This window comes from Amborella trichopoda, chromosome 4, assembly GCF_054954075.1.
Source record: "Amborella trichopoda isolate Santa Cruz 75 chromosome 4, AtrichopodaSantaCruz75HAP2 v2.0, whole genome shotgun sequence".
NCBI lineage: Eukaryota > Viridiplantae > Streptophyta > Magnoliopsida > Amborellales > Amborellaceae > Amborella > Amborella trichopoda.
The window spans coordinates 576271-597505 of NC_142339.1; the positions used below are offsets into that span (position 1 = coordinate 576271).

The 21235-nt window shown below is 34.8% G+C and overlaps 2 protein-coding genes and 1 long non-coding RNA gene across 4 annotated transcripts; 1 reads left to right on the plus strand and 2 right to left on the minus strand.

Annotated features, from left to right (window-relative positions):
- Positions 1–1047: 1047 nt before the first annotated feature.
- On the minus strand, positions 1048–3128 carry LOC18439516 (putative GPI-anchored protein At4g28100). Its single transcript, XM_006849680.4, has 2 exons — positions 2073–3128; positions 1048–1476 (listed from the first exon to the last, which is right to left on the minus strand). Exons 1-2 carry the CDS (start codon positions 2697–2699, stop codon positions 1129–1131), a joined length of 975 nt encoding a protein of 324 aa, XP_006849743.1. The 5' UTR covers positions 2700–3128; the 3' UTR covers positions 1048–1128.
- Positions 3129–9703: 6575 nt separating this feature from the next.
- On the plus strand, positions 9704–13464 carry LOC148782171 (uncharacterized). Its single transcript, XR_016053692.1, has 2 exons — positions 9704–12341; positions 12996–13464. It is a non-coding gene; the product is annotated as an uncharacterized LOC148782171 (long non-coding RNA).
- Positions 12750–16877, minus strand: LOC18439515 (rop guanine nucleotide exchange factor 14). Of its 2 annotated transcripts, none has more exons than XR_016053691.1 (7): positions 16569–16877; positions 15976–16364; positions 15557–15711; positions 15228–15302; positions 14811–15086; positions 13816–14177; positions 12750–13215 (listed from the first exon to the last, which is right to left on the minus strand). XR_016053691.1 is itself a non-coding variant. In XM_088864183.1 (7 exons), the coding sequence occupies exons 3-7, from the start codon at positions 15638–15640 to the stop codon at positions 13036–13038; spliced, it is 981 nt and encodes a 326-aa protein (XP_088720309.1). In that variant the 5' UTR covers positions 15641–15711; positions 15976–16364; positions 16569–16877; the 3' UTR covers positions 12750–13035. The 2 variants fall into 2 exon arrangements, 1 of the variants encoding a protein (XP_088720309.1); XM_088864183.1 differs by having other exon boundaries at positions 13816–14181.
- Positions 16878–21235: the final 4358 nt, after the last annotated feature.

Sequence of the window (21235 nt, forward strand, 5' to 3'; positions counted from 1 at the left end):
AGTCATATTTTCAAATGTTCAACATTCGAAAAACCCTTAAACTCGGATGTTCAACACCCGAAAATGGGAATGTGAACGTTAAACGTTCGGCTTATTTTCGGATGTTGAACATCTGAAAGACCCTCAAATTCGATTATGCAACATCCGAAAAAAGGTAAAGTCGTATTTTTTAAAAAATTGCATTATAAAAGATAAAAGACGGACATATATATAATAACATAAATTATCCGATACATCCGTAATAACGCAAAGTATAATAGATATGTATGTAATTTTTCCTTATTTTAAATATACATGTGGTTTCTAAAAGTTTGCAACCTTAAACAATCGAAATAAGATGGACCTCCAAATTTTATCATAACATGTAATTTTGGTATAAAAAATTATTAGGATTATCTCAAAATCTATTTTCATATCTAATAATAAAGTTTTAAACTCCAAAAATAGTTAAAATCAAGTAAATCAATAAACATATGAAAATCTTGAAAATCGACGGTCTAGATAATGTGTTGCAAGATGCTCAATTTCTAGGACTCAAATTTCTTTCTTTCATATGCATACATCTCGATGTTGAGATGATCAAACAGAGGGTTTTTCAAAATTAAAACAACCTTGTTTGATAGATTTTTGAGGTGCATATGTAATTCTACATTTTAAGGTTGCAACCTTATATAAACTTTTTCCTTTATATATATATATATATATATATATATAATTTTTTAAAATTTTAGAAGACCTAATCCGGCTCTCATGTATAGTTTTTAGATCTGGATCAGATCTAGATCCCATCTACAGTTTTTAGATCCAAATCAAGATCTGAACATTATGGATCTCAACAGATCTGGATCTAGATCTGAATTCCATGTATACCATTTGGATCCGTATCCAGAGGCGATCCAAAAAAATTCTCAGCCCTACATCGGGGAGGGTTGTTCATTAGAGAGAGAGAGAGGATCCTTCCTAAAGTTGTTAAATTAGGGACAGTTGTTGATTAGAAAGAGAGAGAGAGAGAGAGAGAGAGAGAGAGAGAGAAGATAGAAGGTCACATTTAGGGAGTGTTTTTTCATTAGAGAGAGAGAAAATTCAGAAATTATGATTGTAAAGTTACAAAAGTTGGGGGGGTGGCATTCAATGAAATGAGTTCCATAACAAGAGGACAAAAGCCCAATATGAAATTGGTTTTAGAGAGAGTGAGAAAAGGGTATATTGATGGGAAGAAGGAGATGAGGAAGCCTGGTCCAGCTGGACAGAATCAACGGCCAGGGGCTGCTCCTCCCTGCAAGACAGAGGTTCCTGGCCGTCGGATGAGGCCATGAAAGCCCTGAAAACAGCAGTGACAGTGGGGAAATAAGCAGTCTTATTCTTTGCAAGGAGCCATGTGAGACCCATCAATTCACAGTCTCTACTCTTCATCCTTCTCTTTCTCTCATCTGATGATGCTTCTGATTCACTTTCTCTCTCTTCACTCCCTTTCAACTGCGATCCAAGAAATATATATATAAAAAAAAAGCACAATGAACATATTTTCTAAGCACCCCTCGATCTCAATCCATTGAGGAAAAATACAAACACAAAATGCACTAAAATAACTTCATTAAAATATGCATAGTAAAAAACAAGCATGAAATCCATGATTTTTTTTTTTTTTTCTATCGAGGGAGGATCAAATCAAAATTTCACGCAAATTCTGCCATTCTTTTCTTCCATTTTTTTTTTATCGATTATGCACCTCATGAATTTTCCATAAATTTCAGAGTTTTCCCCCTTGAAGAAAGGCCACACAATTTTTCATTCATTTTTATGAATTTTCCATGAATTTCAGGGTATTCATCCCCCCAAAAAAAAAACCACATACTTTTTGTTATTTTTGTTATGAATTTGCCATAAATTTCAGGATTTCCCCATGGAAAAAAAACACATATTTTTACATAAAAACTCTCAGGTGCTGATTTTTTTTTTAATCCTTCAATTTTTTATTTACGTGCCTTCCATTTCTTTTCTTTTTTAAAGATTGCCACCATTTTCAGGTTTTTTTTTTTTTTTAAAAAAAAAACAATCTATTTGTTTCTTACTTGATACAAGCTCCTCAAGCAGCTACTGCAACCAGAGACACCGGGCCGCCTGCACTCTTCCTCCATCTCCCCAAGCACGGGCAGTCCGGTCAGCTGCCCTCCTTCCTGAAACAGCTCGGGGCAGCTGCCCGGCCCATTGTGCAGCCTTATCCCGCAGTAACAAATTACTGCATCGCAGCTCTCGTCTGGTCCCTTTACCTCTACACCCTTAGCCCTCAGCAGCCCCTCGAACTCGTCGACGCAGGTGCGCGAGTCGTCGGGCAGCACGGGCATGTTCCCCTCATTGGGCGGAGCCTGCTCCGCCCCCAGGAGGACGGTCCTTGCATGTGCGGCATACAGCGAGGCCGCAAGCACAGGGCAGCACCTGTTCCGGTGGTGGCGGTCTTCCTGCGCAGTTATGCTGCCGCAGGCGGTGGCGATGATGGCAGAGATGTCATCGGGGAGGTCAAGAGGGCACGAGGAGATTTGGGATTGTTCAGGGAATGCCGGGATTGCAGAGGCATCTGTTGTTGGTGTTGTTGTTGGGTTGAAGGGTTGGGTGGTTGAAATTTGGGGTTGTTGGGTTACTGAAATTTGGGGCAGGATACACAGGAGTGGGATGAGGAGGTGCCATTTCCATGAGTTCATGATGCCTATCTCTCTCTCTCTTCTTTTTTGAGCTGGATCTCTGATGAAAAAAGGACCCTGTAATTGTGGTTCTCTTTCTGGTGTGTGGCTTGAGGGGAAAGCTAAGCAGGTGAAACAGTGGCCTCCCTCTCTCTAGAAGTTGAAATGGTGGCTTGTTTTTCTCTCTCTCTCAGCTGAAATATGTTCTCCCTTTCTCGCCATTGCAGCTTAGGGAAGCCGAGTCGACACTCTGAAATCTCCGTCTACCTGAGCAAAACAAAAGCTGAGATAACAGCTCTTCTCTCTCTCTCTAAAGCTGAGAGAACAGCTTTTTCTCTCTCCAGAGGCCTCGTTTTTCTCTCTCTCTCTCTCTTCTTTTTGGAGTTGTGGCTCATGGGAGTGCAGAAGGTAAAGTTGGGAACTTGAGATGGTGGCCCTCACCTAGGGACTGGGGTAGACTTAAATTGGTTGCTTAATGCTGCATTTAGCGGTGGTTTAGAGTAGGATTAAGTATGGGAATGGGCTCATTTTGCGTTATTTAGCGATTTATATTCCACTGTTAGGGTTGGTGGGTGGGTAGATGATAGGCAAATAATTGGACGGAGAGTTAGGAGACGCTTATTATGGCTTATGTAGGGTTGGCAATGAGCCCCTGGCCCGGTCGGTTCGGTTCTAAAATTTAGGGTCTCTGCCGTAAATGTGCCATGTGGGTCACGCCTGGACCGGGCCAAGACATCCTCGGCTTAACTCAACCCAGCCCAACCCTTATTTTTTTATTGTATTCATTTAATTTTACATGGCCAACAATATAATGTTTTAAATGCACGTAGGCATAAAATGATGTGTGGGTGTGGACTTTAGGGCCTCGAAGTTAGGGCCGTTGGTGCCACCACATGATCTATTGAGTTTCATTTTTATCATGGTAGGAGATTTTTTTTCCATTGATCTATCCAAACAAAAATGAGAAAAAAATACCGCGACGTATAACTCAAGGAGAACAAGGGTCTCTATGCAAATATCACTTAAATTATATATACATGGTTCATTAAAAATAAAAATAAAAATTATACATGATTTTATCAAGATCGGATAGTTGGGAGTGATCCGGCAATAATATTGTCGGTATTAGAGTGGGTAGCTATAAATGAGCTAAAAACAATATCGTAGGTTACTAGGTTAGTTCGTGTTGGACTATAATTAATGGGCCCGGTTTATATGCAGCCAATCTTGCATATGTAGAAATGCGGGCCTCTTTTTTTTTTCTTGACAAATGTTCAAAAGTATTATTAATGATTGAGTGAAGAAATTACATTAGAACAAATCAACAACGAAAGTAATGATGCACCTCCTTTAGCCAAAGAATCGGCAATGGAGTTGGCTTCCTGATAGACATGATTGAACGAAATAGAAGGTCCAGCTAGATCCATTATTTGTAACCACGAAGATCACAATTCCCACGAAATCTTCTGTTCCAATTTGCGCCATTTTTATCATATTCAAGGAGTCCCCTTCAATCCAGACATTACCAGTAATGTTCCTCTCAAACAAAATTTTCAAACCACACAACAAAGCACTCAATTCAACAACATTTGTTGTTTTTTACCTTATCGCGACAGCAAAGGAGAGAATAACACAGCCCATATAGTCACATACAACACCACCAATGCCAGCCTTACCTAGATTACCAAAAGAACTTCCATCGAAATTTAGCTGAACACTCCCAAAGTCAAATGCTAAACAAAAGCTCTTCGGCCTGGGACGAGAAATACCAAGGGAAAACAGATTGTGAAGATTAGACAAAACATCCACAATTGGAATACCTCAACCCTCCTTAGTCACTGATAGCTATATCCCAATGGATAGCTTAATTTTGCCTATGAGCTTTTCAAATGACAATGAACTCCCATCGAAGGTTCTTCTATTCTTCTCCTTCCATATTTCTCAAAAGATAACCCCTTTAGAAATCTTCCATAGGACCTTCCCACCTACTAGCAAATAGCTTAAAGACATCTGAGAGATAATACCTTCTACATAATGGGGCATGACAAAACGTATCCCAAGTGTGGAGAACAGCCAGGACCACACACGAGATGTAAAAGAACAATGGATCAAAGATGTGGCACCGTTTCCCCATCTTATTTGCACAAAAGCCAAACATTAAATAAAATTTTTCCCCTTTTAATCAATTTATCAACCGTTAAAATCCTATTTAGAGAAGCAAGCCAAATGAAACATTGTACCTTATGTGGTATAGGCCATTTTCAGACAGCAGCAACATTGGAGTTAGACCATCTAATCCTATATTGGAATAAAATATTATAACAATATTTCACCGAAAAAACACTATCACTTTCAATCTCCTATATAATCTCGTCCTCAGCATCAGCAGCACCATAGGTGTTATCCAGCATTTTCATAAGAGACCACCATTGAGATAAATAGGTGGTTACTTAGTTTGCCATAAGATACATAAATATTTCAAGAACTTACAAACCTCTTATTTCTAAAGCTTCATGAATTGTCACTGTCAACTAAGTTATCAACCCAAAAAGATTAGGAAATGCCACTACCAACAGATAATCTCCTATCCATTTATGATGCCACATAGACACTTGCGTACCACAACCAACACTCCATCTAGAATAACCTGAAACAATAGGCCTGCATCTAAAGATGGACTTCCACACATGTGAAACCTCGCTTCTGTGCCCATGAAATGTGGGCCTCTTTATATCTATTTATGAGATGGATTTTAAGACTTCATTTTTAAGGACATGTAATATCTAACACGGAGATCATGAATATGAATAAATAAATAAATTTTTAAAATTTAAGACAATAATTATGGTAAGAAAATATTTGGACCATTAGTTTTCATGGTTTTCAGATAGAACATCTACTTACATCCATCTTTAAGATGGATGCATGGATGCTCTGCATTTTTTGGACCGCATATGTAGAAATGCAGTCCAACCCGCATGAAACAACTTTCCATAATTAATATTAGACATTTTGGTAGCTCATTCACAACCATTTATAGATACTTACACATAAGAATTAGGTGTCTCAGACATACTTACGGTAGTAGTACACACTTCTAAAATTTATGTTTTGAGTTTTACATGCCTATCATATCGACTACCACAATCACAAATGTGAACACTTCTAGAATTTATGTTTTGAGTTTTACATGCCTATCATCTCGACTACCACAATCACAAATGTGAACAATAAAGAAAAAATAATCTTAAAAATGGCCCTTGTTGTGTCCATTATGACAGTTAATTTCCATTCCTCAATACTATAATATTTGCACATTGTTTTTAGAACTTATAAATTTTTTCTATCATAAGTATAATTGGGACCTATGATATATTTGGAGCCTTAAATTTATTAACCGCATGCACAAATGATTTTGCTGTGCTTCGAGATGTATTTTCAGATTTTTAAACGTTCCAAAACTAGAGCAAGCCCAGGTCTCATAACTCACCAAAAGCTTATCCATAAAAATTAGGGAATATATACCATAAGACCATTCACTTTTTGTATAAGGTCACAATTAGTCATATACCATCGGATTTTATATCCGATGTATATGCATCACAATTTGAAATATTTTAGTTCAGGCCTTGTAACTAGTTACTGGCGCATTCCCCAACCACCATATTTTACATCTAGTGAACAATCACTTTTGTATGAAAAGTAAATGGTCTCATATTATGCATTTTCTAAAAATTACACATGTGTGAAAACACAGAAATGCCTAAATCAAATTCTACTTTAAAATGTATGGATGCCGGAAAAGTTTGGACTATCGTTTTAAAAAATCATAGATCTGGATCAGAAATTGGTAGAGAACAACTTGGTTTCTAACTGGAACCAAGAATCAATCCGATTTTAATAGACGCAACTGATTTTTAGAGCTAGGCGATCCAAACGAATTGCCCAATTTCCATCTTTTAATTTTTTATTATTTTCTCAATTTTAAATTTTAAAATTAAAATTATTATTTAATTTTTTCGGCTCATTCTCACACCCGATAATAGGTTCGATCTGGTTGGATTGCTGATCAAATTGGTAGATCGGGCTTCCAAAAATAAATAAGTCAAATAGGCATTGTGATCAAAGGAGTAGAGATAAAATGTGCTTTTGAGGGAGCATAGTATTCATACCTAGAAATAAATAAGTAACTAGGCTATAACATTGGAGGAAATTGTTTGTACCCAAAGTCTCTCTCTCCATAGGCTAGGTTCTAATATATTTTTTAAGATTAATTAACTCAAATTATTTTCTTAAACCACTAGTCCTTAGCTTCTAAAACTTTACCAGAAACACTGCTAATTGTGTCTTATAGGATCTTTACTTTTGAAATTAAACTAAGGGAATGATCTCTCTCTCTCTACGAGACCTACAAATGGAAATTGCGACATAAATATTCCATTTTGGGGTTGTTGCATTGGAGAAATACTTTTAGGTTAAACCAATGGTTTAAAAAACGGATCGGTGACCCGGATCGGGCGTCCAAAAAACCGATCCGGATCGACGAATCGGCGATCCGGATCGGGAATCGGGTGAATCGGTCAGAATAAAACTTAAAAAAAATTCGAAAAATTTATTAAAATTCATTATAAATATTGTTTTTTAGGAATTCAATAAAAAATGAGGGTACTCCATTAAGAATTTTCATGTTTTTGAATGAATATGCGAATATTGGTATGTTCTTTCCCTGCATGAACCGCCATTCAGCATTTAATTTACAGTATTTCGTGCTCATCCCTACACTGTTGCTGTTGGGACTCGATATGTGAATAATATGGCTAGGATAGGGTGGCCTCAGAATCATCATCTCTCTCATTTTCTCTTTGAATAATATGGATTAAAAAAAAAACAAATTTTCAAAAAAATCGATCATGGATTAAAAAAAAAATCACAAATTTTCAAAAAATTCTATCATGGATTACAAAAAAAAATTCGATCATGGATTAAAAAAAAAAAAATCACAAATTTTCAAAAAATTCAATCATGGATTACATAAAATTCGATCATGGATTACATAAAATTCGATCATGGATTACAAAAAAAAACAAACAAAAAAAAACAAAAAATTCAATCGTGGATTACAAAAAAAGAAAAAAACAGTTCGATCATGGATTACAAAAAATTCAATCATGGATTACAAAAAACTCTATCATGGGTTACAAAAAAAGCAAAAAACAAAAAATTCAATCATGGATTACAAAAAAAAAAACAAACATTTCGATCATGGATTACAAAAAAAAAACAAACATTTCGATCATGTATTACAAAACATTCGATCATGGATTACAAAAAATTCTATCATGGGTTACAAAAAAAAAAAAAAAACAAAAAAATCGATCATGGATTACAAGAAAAGAAAACAAACATTTGCCGATTCACTGTTCGGACTCGCCGATTCCGTACAGTGAATCGGCGATTCATTGTACAGAATCGTCCGGTTCTCTCTAGAACCGGACGATTTCCGATTTTTAGGCGATCCGGTCCCCTTTCAAGATTTCCGAGTCGAACCGGACGTCCGGTTCGACTCGGCGTTTTTTAAAACGCTCGGTTAAACAATTTTATGGACTTTGAATCTCTTCCTGCATTATATGCCCCCGCAGGAGTATATTGTGTACTTACTCCTACATGTTAAATGCTATCTAGGGGTATCTTAAGAACTCAAACTTTAAATTGGGATGGTATAACATTCATATGATGGATGTGAACGCTCGAAGGGTGCTTGTTAGTTGAATCTTCCATTGTCCGATCGCCTCAAAATAGATTCATTTTCATTTTATATTATTTAAAAATAATATCACTTTGAAATTTAGATTATAATTTTATTTTTACACGACACACCAATTAAAATTATACAATACTTTGGAAACAATTCAAGGATATTCTTGTCGACTTTTTTTGTTTAAAATAAAATGTTTATTATTATTATCTATTTGGTATACCAATCCTAAAAAATAATAATTTGTGCATGATTTATGTTTGAAAAATGTCTCAAGATTGAATAGAGAACATCCTATTTAACCGATATTTAGAAACTGAAAATCCAAATAAAATTCCATTTACCAATAATTGACTGTCTTAATAGGTCTTTTGCATGAGGGAGCAAAGTTAAAGTTTGCTCCCGCGGGAATATGCAATAAATGCTAACCCTTTACTTTTCCAACTAGATGGTTTTCCACCAAATTCAAAGTTTCAAACTTTCCCTTTATTGGCATTAGAATTCTCCACTTGTAGGAGACCATTGCCCACATGAATACTTTGCTTTTTTTCCTTGGCATACGCTCTTATTTTATTATACAACAAAGCATGGGTTTATTTGCAAAAAAAAAAAAACAAAGCATGGGTGCTTTAATAATTAAATAGAAGAAATATAATGGGTACAGTGCTCAAGGAATTCTTTTTATTGTTTTATGCCATAAAGGGAGAAAGAAGAATATTTAGGAGTTATTTTTAAGGTGTGGTTTGTATGAGACCGAGGCCCTAAATAATCAAAGTAACTTTCAAATGGAATCGAAAGATTTATTTTCAGTACTGAAAATCTTTATGATAGTCTAAAAATTTATTTTCACATCTAATTATAAAATTCAAAGCTTAAAAAATAGTGTAGATCAAATAGATCTATGAACACTTAAAAATATTGAAAATTGACAGTCTAGATAACGTATTACAAGATGCTCTATTTTTCAAAAATCCATTTTTTATGTCCATGTATCTCAAGATCGAGATGATCGTATTTGAGAATTTTTCGGTACAAAAACAACTCCTTCTAGTTGATTTTTGAGTTACGCCTTGGATTATTTAGAGCCTCAACCTTTTATAAACTTTTTATTGGTTATGTAGAGGAAAGTATTTTCCAGATTTTCGCTTAACGGCACTTACCCATCTCAAAGGCTATCATGGTAATTTCGTGATATTCACAACAGTGGACTGTAGGGTCCACACTTCTTCCCCTCTCTATAAATAACATTTGTAAGGTCCAGATTGAGAGATGTCTCCTCACTTAGGGTTTAGAGGATGGTTATTTTTGTAGGCTCATCAGACGAGGAGACTGATTGCTCAAGGTTCACCATAAAAAAGAGAGTTATTTTACTTATCTATCAAAGGCATCACCCATCCTTTTTCTGTGTTTTTTCTAGTTATACAGGTTTTAATTTTAATGTATATATATTTTTTTCTATTTGGATTTGGTTTCTTGATTTTCTAGGGAATTTTTAGAGAAGGGTTCTAGGCAGAAGGGAAGAGCAGTGAAAATAGTGGCTCTGAAAAACCCACAGGTTCTCTGTGGGATGCCCTGTTGTTGGAACCCTATACCAAAATTAGATGGTATCATAGTATGGCTTTGTGCTACACCCCACAAGGTTGTCTCCAAGCACCATCACACTCTCCATCTTTCTCTATGTTCTTGCTTTAAAAATTTTACTTATTTAGTTTTGCTTTTCCCAGTTTTTGTCTAACAGCCTATTTTACTAAAATGATCCTTTGCAGATATCTTAGGATGCTGGGTGGTTCCATCTTTTATTATTTATTTTATTTTTGCTTTTAAGCCTCAAACTCAAAATCTTAGGGGATGCTGGGTGGTTCCAGCTTTTTATTTATTTATTTATTTTTGCTTTTAAGCCTCAAACTCAAAATCTTGTGTGAAAATTTTGAAACACTTTCAGCCTGTTTGGGGCATGGATTTTTAGTATCCTGGATATTACCGTTTGGATTGCTTAGAGGTTAGGATACCTGAAATCAGGAAAATAAAAAGGTGGTGTATAGGTACAGTGCCTTTTCAAATTTTATTATGGTATATAATTTTGATGTAAAATGTTATTAGGATTATTTAAAAATCTATTTTTATATCTAATTACAAAATTTTAAATTTTAAACTTGGTTAAAATCAAATAGATCTATAAACATATGAAAATATTTGAAAATGGACAGTGTAGATAACATGTTGTAAAAGAGACTTAAATTTTTTTTATTTTTCATAGTCGAGATGATCAATCAAAGGATTTTTCAACATTAAAACTAACTTTTTTGATGGATTTTGAGGGGCGTAGTTCTACTCTATAAAGTAGCATTCTTATATAAATTTTATCCAAATAAAAATCATGGAAATGCCATGTATTTTTTCACGATCTCATTTCCTCACAAAAAACCTAAATTTTCCCATTTCCACAGCAGTGCGAAATCTCCATCAATGGTTCCATAATCTTTGGGAATAGGAAAATCCTGCAATGGCCTTTTCCATTTCCAAGTCGTTGCGAAATCTCCATCAATGGTTGCAATGGCCTTAAAATCTATTTCCACTACCGTCTCCATCAATGCTTGCAATGGCCTTAAAATCTATTTTCACTACGGACAAATCTATATCAATTTGTAGCTCAAAAATTGATATAGATCCTTTTTGTGGATCTATAAATATTTTTTTTAAAATTTTTTTTACATAAAGCTTTTTATTTATTTATTTATTTACTTCCCTTGTTTAACTGCGAATCAAATGGTTCTGTTGGGTCGGGTGATATGTGCGTGATATAAACATATCACTTATTTTTAGTTTTATACTCATTGGTATCTTATTTATGTTTTATACTATACGAATTTTTCATTTTATACTCAATAGGGATCTTATTTATGTTTTATACTATGGTATGGTTCAAGCATGAAAGCTAGATGGACTCTACTTTCTTTTTCCAGATCCAAGTAATTAATTTTAGAATATTTTTGCTTTTCACTTCGAGTAGTTAGCCATAATCTTCCTATGGGCTTCGGGCCGTTTGATTCACGTGGCTTGGCTAAACAATCAAAACTAAGGCTCACCTAAAAACTCTAAGTAGAAGTTATTCTGATGCTGATAAATCCTTAAATTTGATCACCTTGATCTTGAGTTACATGGGCATCACGGAAGTTGGACCTCAAGTCATATATTTAGAGTTGGACTGTCAATTTTCAAGTGTTTACAGATATATTTGATCTTTTGATCTATTTTGTTTTCAATTTTCAAGATTTTCAAGTGTTTACAGATATATTTGATCTATTTTATTTTTGAAGTTTTAGATTTTATAATTAGAGATGAAATAACTTGTTTAAGTCTATCATAAAGATTTTGGTATTAAAACACGTCAAAAGGTGTACCTTATTAGATTGTTTTGGGTCTCAACCTTATACAAACCACACCCATTTAAAATTGAAAAGTCGAGGTAGTCTGTTAGAATATAATCACTTTTAAGGTTTGAAATCTTTTTCTTTTTACATCCATGCCAATCAAGGTTCGATCAATTTGAGGATTTTATAAAGCAAAATTACAATTAGTAGTGACATTCGTGTTTAAAAACATGAATGGTGACCTGGATTGCCCATTCGAAATTGGTCTGGATTGGCAATCCGGCTGAGCCCTCTTGTTCCCGGTCGTAATCGGCATGTTCTAGTCGTTTTTTGAACATTGTTTTTCTATGATGCCCAGGTTCTATTTTAACATTTTACAGGTATTTCGATTTGATGTCAGAATTTCCCAATTGAATTTTTATCTATTTACTCCTCGTATTGTTCCCTTCATTTGGATGCCTCTAAATGGCAGTACAACTAAAAGTTTGTTCTAAAGAGCTATGACCCAGAAAAAAACTTGAGTGTGCTAGCAATTTGGTGAGTTAAGAAATATCTGGTTCTTCTTTGAATAAAAAAATGAACTTAAAAAAATGTATAATGTGCAAGGGGGAGGGCAAATAATTATGCAATATTCAAAATAAAGCCTTTATTATACATAATCAACTAAAATACAATATTAATGCCTTAAATCTTACATCCAAATTAGGAGCTAATTTGACAAAGAACCAACCATAATAATGATTTTAATTTTTTAAATCTTAAAGAAATGATAAAATGCTGTAATATTTTGGAAGTTGTGATTTAAAACATTTTTAAAGAAATCAGAGCATTTTTTTAGAAAGTCATGCAATATTGAAACAGGGATATGAATTGTCAAACACAAAACTCAAGTTATCTTCTTGCTACTACATTTGATAGGTTATATCTTCATATCAATGCATTACCTTTATGACACACTCAAGCTATCAAATTTCACATTGTATGGTCTCATTGTATACAATCTTTTTTTATTTTTCTTTTTGTTTTCCATCATGAGCAAAGAAACTACATAATGGATCTTTCTAGATTTCACTGTAAAGCAATCATTGTTTTTCTCCACACAGAAATTACTCTGTGCTTGATAATGCATGACAAATACAAGAGCTCAATACTTAATAGCGAGGTGTTCATTCAATTTGCCCTGCAATACAGGAAGCACAGAGTCGGTGAGCATGACGATGACAGAAAGAACTCAGATGGTTTTAGGCGAGGATGATGATGACGACGATGATGATGAGGATGATGACGGTGGTGACAATAAAGACTTAGTGGTGTCATCTTCTTGCAAAACTTCGTCAATTCTTGAAAGAATATTGAAGGCCAAGCTTTCTAAAACTCTGGAATACCCCTCTAGGATGGAATGCCCAACATCCTGTCATGAAACACCAAGTTATTAAAGAAAAGAAAGGCATGTATTTCCCAACTGCTAAAATTCGATGCATGTAATACCGACTTAGTAAAATGAAAGTTTTAACCATGGACACCAAGATTTTTCTTTTGCTTTTGTACCCAAACCTTAAATTCCATGAGCACAGTACCACATTCATGTTGAACAGGTGGTTTCATGGTTTGAAGTCCCTTTGATGGCAGACTTTTTCTTAATGTACATATTTTTAATAAGGGTGCAGTTCATATAAAGCAGAAATACATCAACCTTATTGAAATAAGATCAAGTAAGGTTGGGGCATTTTATACTTATCTATTTTAATCAGAAAAAGTAGATTTGACATGTATTTTAAGAAAATGCCAAAATTTTGAATAATGTAAAATTTTGAGATGTATTTTAAGAAAATGTCAAAATTTTGAATAATGTAGAATTTATACATCTAACTAAAATGGATGATGTAGAATACCACAACTTTACTTCTAAAAGTGAAGTCGTAACTATATACTTTTTTCAACTCTTTTAAGTGTGGCTTAATATATGTTGCATAAATAAGAAAAGGAAGCACTCTTAAGGATTGGGGCTCACTCTGTTATATTGTATCTTCGTTACATCGAGTAAGGTTTGGGGCAAGTGTGGGAATTTGAATTGGAGTTGCTTAAGAAAGCTTTCAGCCTTTCCAAAGCATGCATCTTTCTTGAGGAATTCATTTTCTGGTTGTTTTGTTAGGGGCCATGAATTCCTTCTCGAGTCGATCTTTCCATCTTCAACCAAATAAGCAGCCTCCTCGCTCTTCGATCTTCTTTTCCACATAAAAATAGCAGCCTCTAATTGATTTACCATCTCCAAAACTGCATGTTCGGGCATTAGGTCGAGTGAGTTGAGAACTTCTTCAATGGGAGATTTGAGGGCTATTGCCTGGTAAAGGGCATCTTCAGGGACTGTTTTTCCTGTCTACAAATGACGTGAAAGTTCTAGACTAAGGAAGAAATGATATTTTTCAGGGAAAAGGCTGAATTAGCATCAATTACATGCACAGTCAAGATCACAAAACATGAAACTTCTGTTGTTTCCTTTGGTTAAAATAAATCAGTAAAACCAATTTTTTCGTAAATTACAAAACTGAACATTCAACACAAAGTGAAAAGTAATAAATAAATTTAACTGCTTTTAACTGGTTTGGTGAGAATTGCCCCTACAAATGTGCAGGGAAAAATGTGAAAACACTATCTTCTTTAGCCCTACAGCTTGCATTTATCTATACTAATTAGATATAATGGGAATTTTGTAAATCTACAATCCAATGATAGAACCAAACAGCTGCCCTCCTAATATATCATTAGCCAATACATAAATTTTTTTTGAAAGGAAATAATGTGCAAGTTGAAGATCACATCAGAGCTATTCAGAGAATCACTCTCCAAATATAAAGCATGGCAAAAATTCCCAAACCAATTTTAGAATTACATAGATTTTTATTGATCACATAATCTCAATTTACCTCCAAGGATAATATAATGTTTATGAAGTCAGGCAAAAAAAAAAAAAGGACTGATTTCGCAAACAAGAAAGTGGTTTCTCACCTTGGGTAGGGAGTCCCAGAAAGCCCGAGGAATTGGCATTTCAAGCAGAACAGTCTTGTTAATGGATTTGGCAGCCTTGAAAATTTGAGTTATTCTCTCTTTCTCACTAACCAACCTCTTCCTTTCGTCAATTGAGAGGCCAGTAACAGGGACTCTTGGAAGAGGAAGCCACCATTTCCTCAAAGGTTTGGAATCCTTCTCTCTCTCTCTCTTGACCCCGATGTTTCCCCCTTCTATGTACCAGAACTCCGTTCCCACCATTTTATCTAACGATTCCTTTAAATCCCAAGAACCAAATAAATGGGAAAAGGGAAAAATTCAGAAACCCAATAATCATATAACAGAAAAAAGAGAAATATTGGGAAAATTTTAATGGTTTGATAAGAAAGGAATTGATTAAAGATAGGGAAATCTTACAAGTAGCATGTTATCAAGCTTTTTCAGTGCAGGAAGATTAATGTCAACGTCTGGCCGGACTCTTGGAGCCATTATCTGCATCAAATAAAAATGTATTTGGTTATCTCATAAAATAAATACATATGCAATGAGGTGAAAATCTTCCTCGTCTATCCATGATCAAAGGAACTGCTCATAAATAAACAATTGATTGGCAGAAAAGAGCTCTTTCTCTCTCTCTCTCTATCTCTGTGTGTGTGTCTGTTTTTAAGAAACAGCTATTTTAGAAAAGCATAACGTGCATCCGTTTTTTTAGTCGCATTTGTTGGTTTGCTTATTCTCTTACTTACCTCTATGATGTGGCCATTGGCTTGGGTTTGCTTAGCCGGAACCAGCTCAATCATGTATTTAGCAGGGGAAAGTAGCCAATCCATCTCTCTCCTCCATTTTTTCTTATTTTCCTCGGCTAATGGCTCTAATTTCCAGAGCTCCCCCAAAACAGAAGCTGTGTTTAAAAAAAAAAAAAATCATCAATATCGATAGGTACTTTTCGAATGCAAGTGCATGAGAGAGAAGATCAATGTTGGAAAAAAGCTTGTTACTTTCCATTGGTGTGCATGCGTGCTCACGTGTGTGATAGAGAGAGAGAGAGAGAGAGAGAGAGAGGCTGGAGACCAACTTGTTATTTTTCATTAGTGTGTGCAACAGAGAGAGAGAGAGGACCTGCAAGGTTAGTGATGGCGTTGGAAGAGAGAGAGAGAGAGGGGACCTGCAAGATAAGTGATGGCGTTGGAAGAGAGAAAGAGAGGGGACCTGCAAGATTAGTGATGGCGTTGGATAAAGCGAGTGCAGTGCTGACACCTCTAGAACCTCCGTACATGTCTTCTCCTAACAAAAGCTTTGCAAACCTCTCCTTCATTCCGTGTACATCACAGCACTCCATGCAACATGCCTGCTTACCTTCCTTCTCTCCTACTTTTTCAACACAACTCGAATGCCCCCGATATTCTTCTTTCTCTCTCATCGAACAACAATTTGAGAAAGAATCCACCATTTCTTTACTGGAACAAAAGGCATAATCATCGTCTCTCATTGAATTCTCTGAATAAAAACTAATCCTCGGGCTCTGTTCACCCAAGCTATGGTAACTCTTTATTCCTGCAATAACATGCTCTGGTCTTAAATGCAAGAGATCGGACATATTGATAGAGAGAGAGAGAGAGTGTATCCTCTCAAAAAGAGAGAGAGAGAGAGAGTGTGTATCCTCTCAAAAAGAGAGAGAGAGTAACATGTTATCATTCAAAAAACCAAAGAGTATCAGATTATCAGAGAGATGAGAGAGAGAAAAACTTATTGCAATACCTGGGTTGTTACAGAAATCTGTAGTGCTCTTGCCCTTTCCACAGCAAGTAAGATTGAGCATGGTGGAAACAGGATATTTTCAGGAGGCAATGGAAGATGGCTACATGGATATGAAGCCCACCACTTACAGAAGAAGGCAATGTAAAGGAAGACACCACTAATAGAAGAAGAAGGCCTCCGGTTCTTGAAACAAGAAGGGAAGGTCCCCTCTTCTTCTCCCATAAATGAAGGCATGGACATACAGAGGCATTAACCTCATGGCAGTGATTACTTACTTATTTCCACCTCTGATGCTCTGGATTCTGTGTACTGTGAGAAGTGAATGACAATTTCCTCAATTATCACTTTTCATAAATAACCACAAAAATTTCCTCGAATTAACAAAATTTTAAATTTTTATAAAGCTGGGTCACCTTAAATCCTGGTCCGAAAAGCACTTTGGCAACAAAAATCTTAATGATGGCTCTAAAATTAATTTTTAACCAGGACAATAAAATTTGAAACTAAAGCAATTGTAGAGAGCTTGCATATTATTTTTTTGGGCGAAATGGATGGCCTAAATAATTTGTTACAATATACACCATTTTTAAAGCTTTGAAATCCTATTTTTTTTTTCACAACCATAGTATTCAAGCCGAGGTGATCAATGTAAAGGTTTTCCAATGCTTGCAATTTTCGAAGAGTTATGAGGTGAGGCTTTACTTATATTGATAGAGCTGCAACCCTATCAAACCATTTTCTATTTCTAAATAGTCAGCTACCGTTTCAATTGCTTTAGGAATGATTTTTCCTTTTTGGGCAAAATGTTTTTCAAACGGTCCATCACTGCTAAAGTCCAAAAAAATATGAGGTTTTAAAAGTATGAATTGGTTAGGTGGAGGGAGGGATTCGGCTTTATTACCTTGCTATCCCAACCAGATCGGTCATTTTTAAAACCCGTGAAACAAATTAATAAAAATAAGGCGCGGTTTGTATAGAGCCTAGACTCTAAACAATCAAATTAGAGCCTGCCTTCAAATAGTATTGAAAAATATGGTTTTAATAATGAAAATATTTGTGATAGCTTTAAAATATATTATCATATTTATTTATAAACTTTAAAGCTTCAAAAATAGTGTAGATCGACAGATATATGAAAAATTGAAAATTGACAGTCTAAAAACGCGTTACAAACTACTCTTATGTCCAAAACTTAAAATCTATTTTTTCTCATGTCCCTGCATCTTGATGTTGAGAAGATTAACTTGAGGATATTTGGGCATCAAAACAACCTCTTCTAGTGAATTTTTGAGGTAGACTCTAATTTGATTGTTTAGAGCCTCAACTTTATATATACTTTTCCATAAAAATATAATGGAAGGGATTGTGTACAAAGAAACCATTTATCTTGATTACAAGGAGGTTACTACTATTCTCACTCATTAGATGTCAAATTGAATGGCTTAAAATGAATCATGAAGTCTTTGAGAAATTTTTTTTTAACTTTGTTTCTATTCAATGATTTGAAATTTAAAGGACAAAAGTGATTGTGACCTTGTTATATAAAAGATAAATAGTCTTGTCGCATATTTTCTCAAAATATAAAATAAGCGACTCTGGGAAGGGGACCCACATTGGACACCCACAAAATTTGATCTCGATGACCCTGATCTAATCGTAGGGTTTTAAAACAGCAAGTCTAACCATCAACTCAACCAATGGTTACTTCTATAAGAAGTTTTCACTTGGTGTAAATATTTTGGTTAAAATAGGCCTAAAATTCCCCCACTTTGTTTGGAAACTTTAGCTAGCAAAGGCATTTTTTAACAAAATAAATAAATAAAAAGATGAGTGAAATGAGAACCACTTTTTCAAGAATAGGGTGGATTTGACAACTTTGTTGGTGGTGCTGTTGGTGGTTGTGTTTTTTTTTTTCCCTTTTTTCTTTCCTTTTTTAGGTAATTTAATCATTAAAATGATATCCCTTTACATTTTCGGTAAATTTAATTGACAATATCAGCTTTTGACAAAAGATCAGTTCTCTTATTTTTTCATTTAAAAAAGGGTGCGGTTTGTATAGAGACGGGGCTCTAAACAATCAAAGTAAAGTGCACATTCAAATAGTGTCAAGAAATATGCTTCAATATTGAAAATCTTTGCAATAGCCGTAAATATAGTTTTATCTTTAATTATAAAATTTCAATCTTAAAAAATTACAAGCAGGTCTATGAAAAATATCTTAAAAATTGCCAGTCCAAAAATATGTTACAAGATGTACTATTTCTAAAACTTGAAATCCATTTTTTTTCTCATGTCCATGCATCTTGATGTCCAGATGATCAATTTGAGGATATTTGGATATCAAAACATCTTTCAAATTTTTTTTTGAGGTGGGCTCTAATTTGATTGTTCAGAGCCTCGGCTCTATGTAAACTTTTTCCCTTAAAAAACAGGTGTGGTTTACATAAGGATGCAACTTTAAACAATTTTGTTATATCTAATTATAAATGTAATTTTGATCATAAACGTAATTTTGATATAAAAAATTCTAGAATGGCTTGAGAATCTAGTTTCATATCTAATTAAAAAAATTGGAAACTCTGAAAATGATTCAAATAAAGTAAATCTATAAACACATGAAAATCTTGAAAATAGACGGTCCTGATAATGTGTTGCAAGATACACTATTTCATGGAGGAAATCCTTTTTTTTTGTTGCTTTTCATATTCATACATCTTGATGGCAAGATAATCAATTACAAGGTTTTCAAGCATCCAAGCAACCTTTTATAATGGAGTTTTGAGGTACATTTTTTATTCTACATTTTAAGGTTACAATCTTCCGTGCGCACACACGCACATGCGCACACACACATATTGATTCCCTAGGATACTATTCATTTCCTCCCTCCGGTAAAACATATGCTACAAATACTTCTTAGATATCAAATTTTAGGATACTATTCATTTCCTCCCTCAGGTAAAACATATGCAACAGATACTTCTTAGATATCAAATTTTAGGATACTATTCATTTGCTCCCTCAGGCAAAACATATACTACATATACTTCTTAGATATCAAATTTGGGAGATGCAATCTTTACCGCTATAATCTCAACAAAAAAAAATAAAATAAATTCTCTATGTACTTCAAAAAACTGATGCCTAACGATTGAATAGAGATAACCCATTTTTTGAAGGGCTAAATCTAAAGGTCACAAAACCTAAAATTCAAAATTTTTTTTTTAAATAATCATTTAGTAATTACTATGTGTTTTCCAAAATTTTTGACTATGAGAATTCTCTTAAGTAGGTGTTTTGAGCGTTGGAGGAGATGCGCAGTATCCAAGTAAAAGCACCAATAATGGCAAGAGGACCAGACGAGTTCTCTTTCTCTCTCTTAACTATTACCAAAAATTAAGGCAATTGCGCCTACGACAACTAAACGAGGAGTTATAGGAACACCTAGTGCGCACATAATTGCCATCATATACCTTATAGTCACAATAGGTATGCGTCCAATCCGATTGGACTCAGACTCAAAACCAGACCCAAATAGTATTTAAGTCCAAAATTTGGACGCATACCCAGACCCGAGGTTAGGTACACCTGTCGGGTCCCGGATCTAGTTGGATCCATTGCCACCCCTACCCACACATATAGGGAATTATAATGGATATTTCCTATCGCCAAACATTTAACAAAAAAGGGTTGAGTAGAGGTGATAGCACCCCATATGTAGTTACCACGTTGTAGTTTCCAATCATGTTAACAGTAGCCACTGATACCTTAACTCCCTAATCAATTTGAAAAAATGGGTAGTCATGTTTTCCCTACTGAATTATCCAAAAAAAAACAAGATGCATTCAACATAAGGATTGTATAGAATAAGACCATTACCTTATTTTCAAACAAACGTCACACGATTTGGACCCATACCCAGACCCGCGGTCGGGTATACCAATTGGGTCTTGGGTCTAGGCAGGTCCGTTGCCACCCCTACACACACATATAGAGGGAATTACAATGGACATTTCCTATCGCCAAGCATTTAACAAAAATGAGTTGGGTCAGGGTGGTAGCACCCCCATACCTAGTTAAGAGCCCACCGAATTATCCAAAAAAAGAAAAAGAAAAAAAAGAAGAAAAGTATATAATGAGACCATTTACCTTTCGTATAAGACAGTCACAATTAATCTTGATCATTCGATGTGAAACTGGGTGACTACATTTATTTCATCAACCAAACTCAAAGTTCAAAAGAAATTTTCTCGAACTTTGTAACACACCAAGCTATCATATTTCACATTGAATATGGTTGTAAGTAACTGTGACATCCCTATACCAAAGATAAATGGTCTTATCATATACAATCCAAAAAATAAAAACATTTAACACAAAGAATGTATGGATTGTATACACTAAGACCATTAGCTTATTTCCAGACATACGTCACACAACATAAAATCCAAATGTCGTGTTTTGTTTTTCCAGCAAAGCCTGAGTCAACCTTTCTCAAACTTCAGGCATAGTGAATGGTACACCCCAGCCTCCACGGCAAACTTTACGCTTTAATGCATACTTTAATAAGGAGAACCTTTCTATATACAACTAGGCATAGGGAAATATATATGATGAAATATTTTTATTTTATTTTATTCTACAAATTATATCAATACCAAATTTAA

Excerpts from the sequence above, each read along its gene's own strand:
- LOC18439515 (XM_088864183.1), bottom strand. The coding sequence starts at position 15,640 with ATGGATTGGCTACTTTCCCCTGCTAAATACATGATTGAGCTGGTTCCG. Across the intron at positions 15,087-15,227 it reads AGCTTGATAACATGCTACTT|GAATCGTTAGATAAAATGGT; the intron begins GTAAGATTTCCC and ends TGGGATTTAAAG. Across the intron at positions 14,182-14,810 it reads TCTGGGACTCCCTACCCAAG|ACAGGAAAAACAGTCCCTGA; the intron begins GTGAGAAACCAC and ends CGTCATTTGTAG.
- LOC18439516 (XM_006849680.4), bottom strand. The coding sequence starts at position 2,699 with ATGAACTCATGGAAATGGCACCTCCTCATCCCACTCCTGTGTATCCTG. Across the intron at positions 1,477-2,072 it reads GCTTGAGGAGCTTGTATCAA|TTGAAAGGGAGTGAAGAGAG; the intron begins GTAAGAAACAAA and ends CTTGGATCGCAG.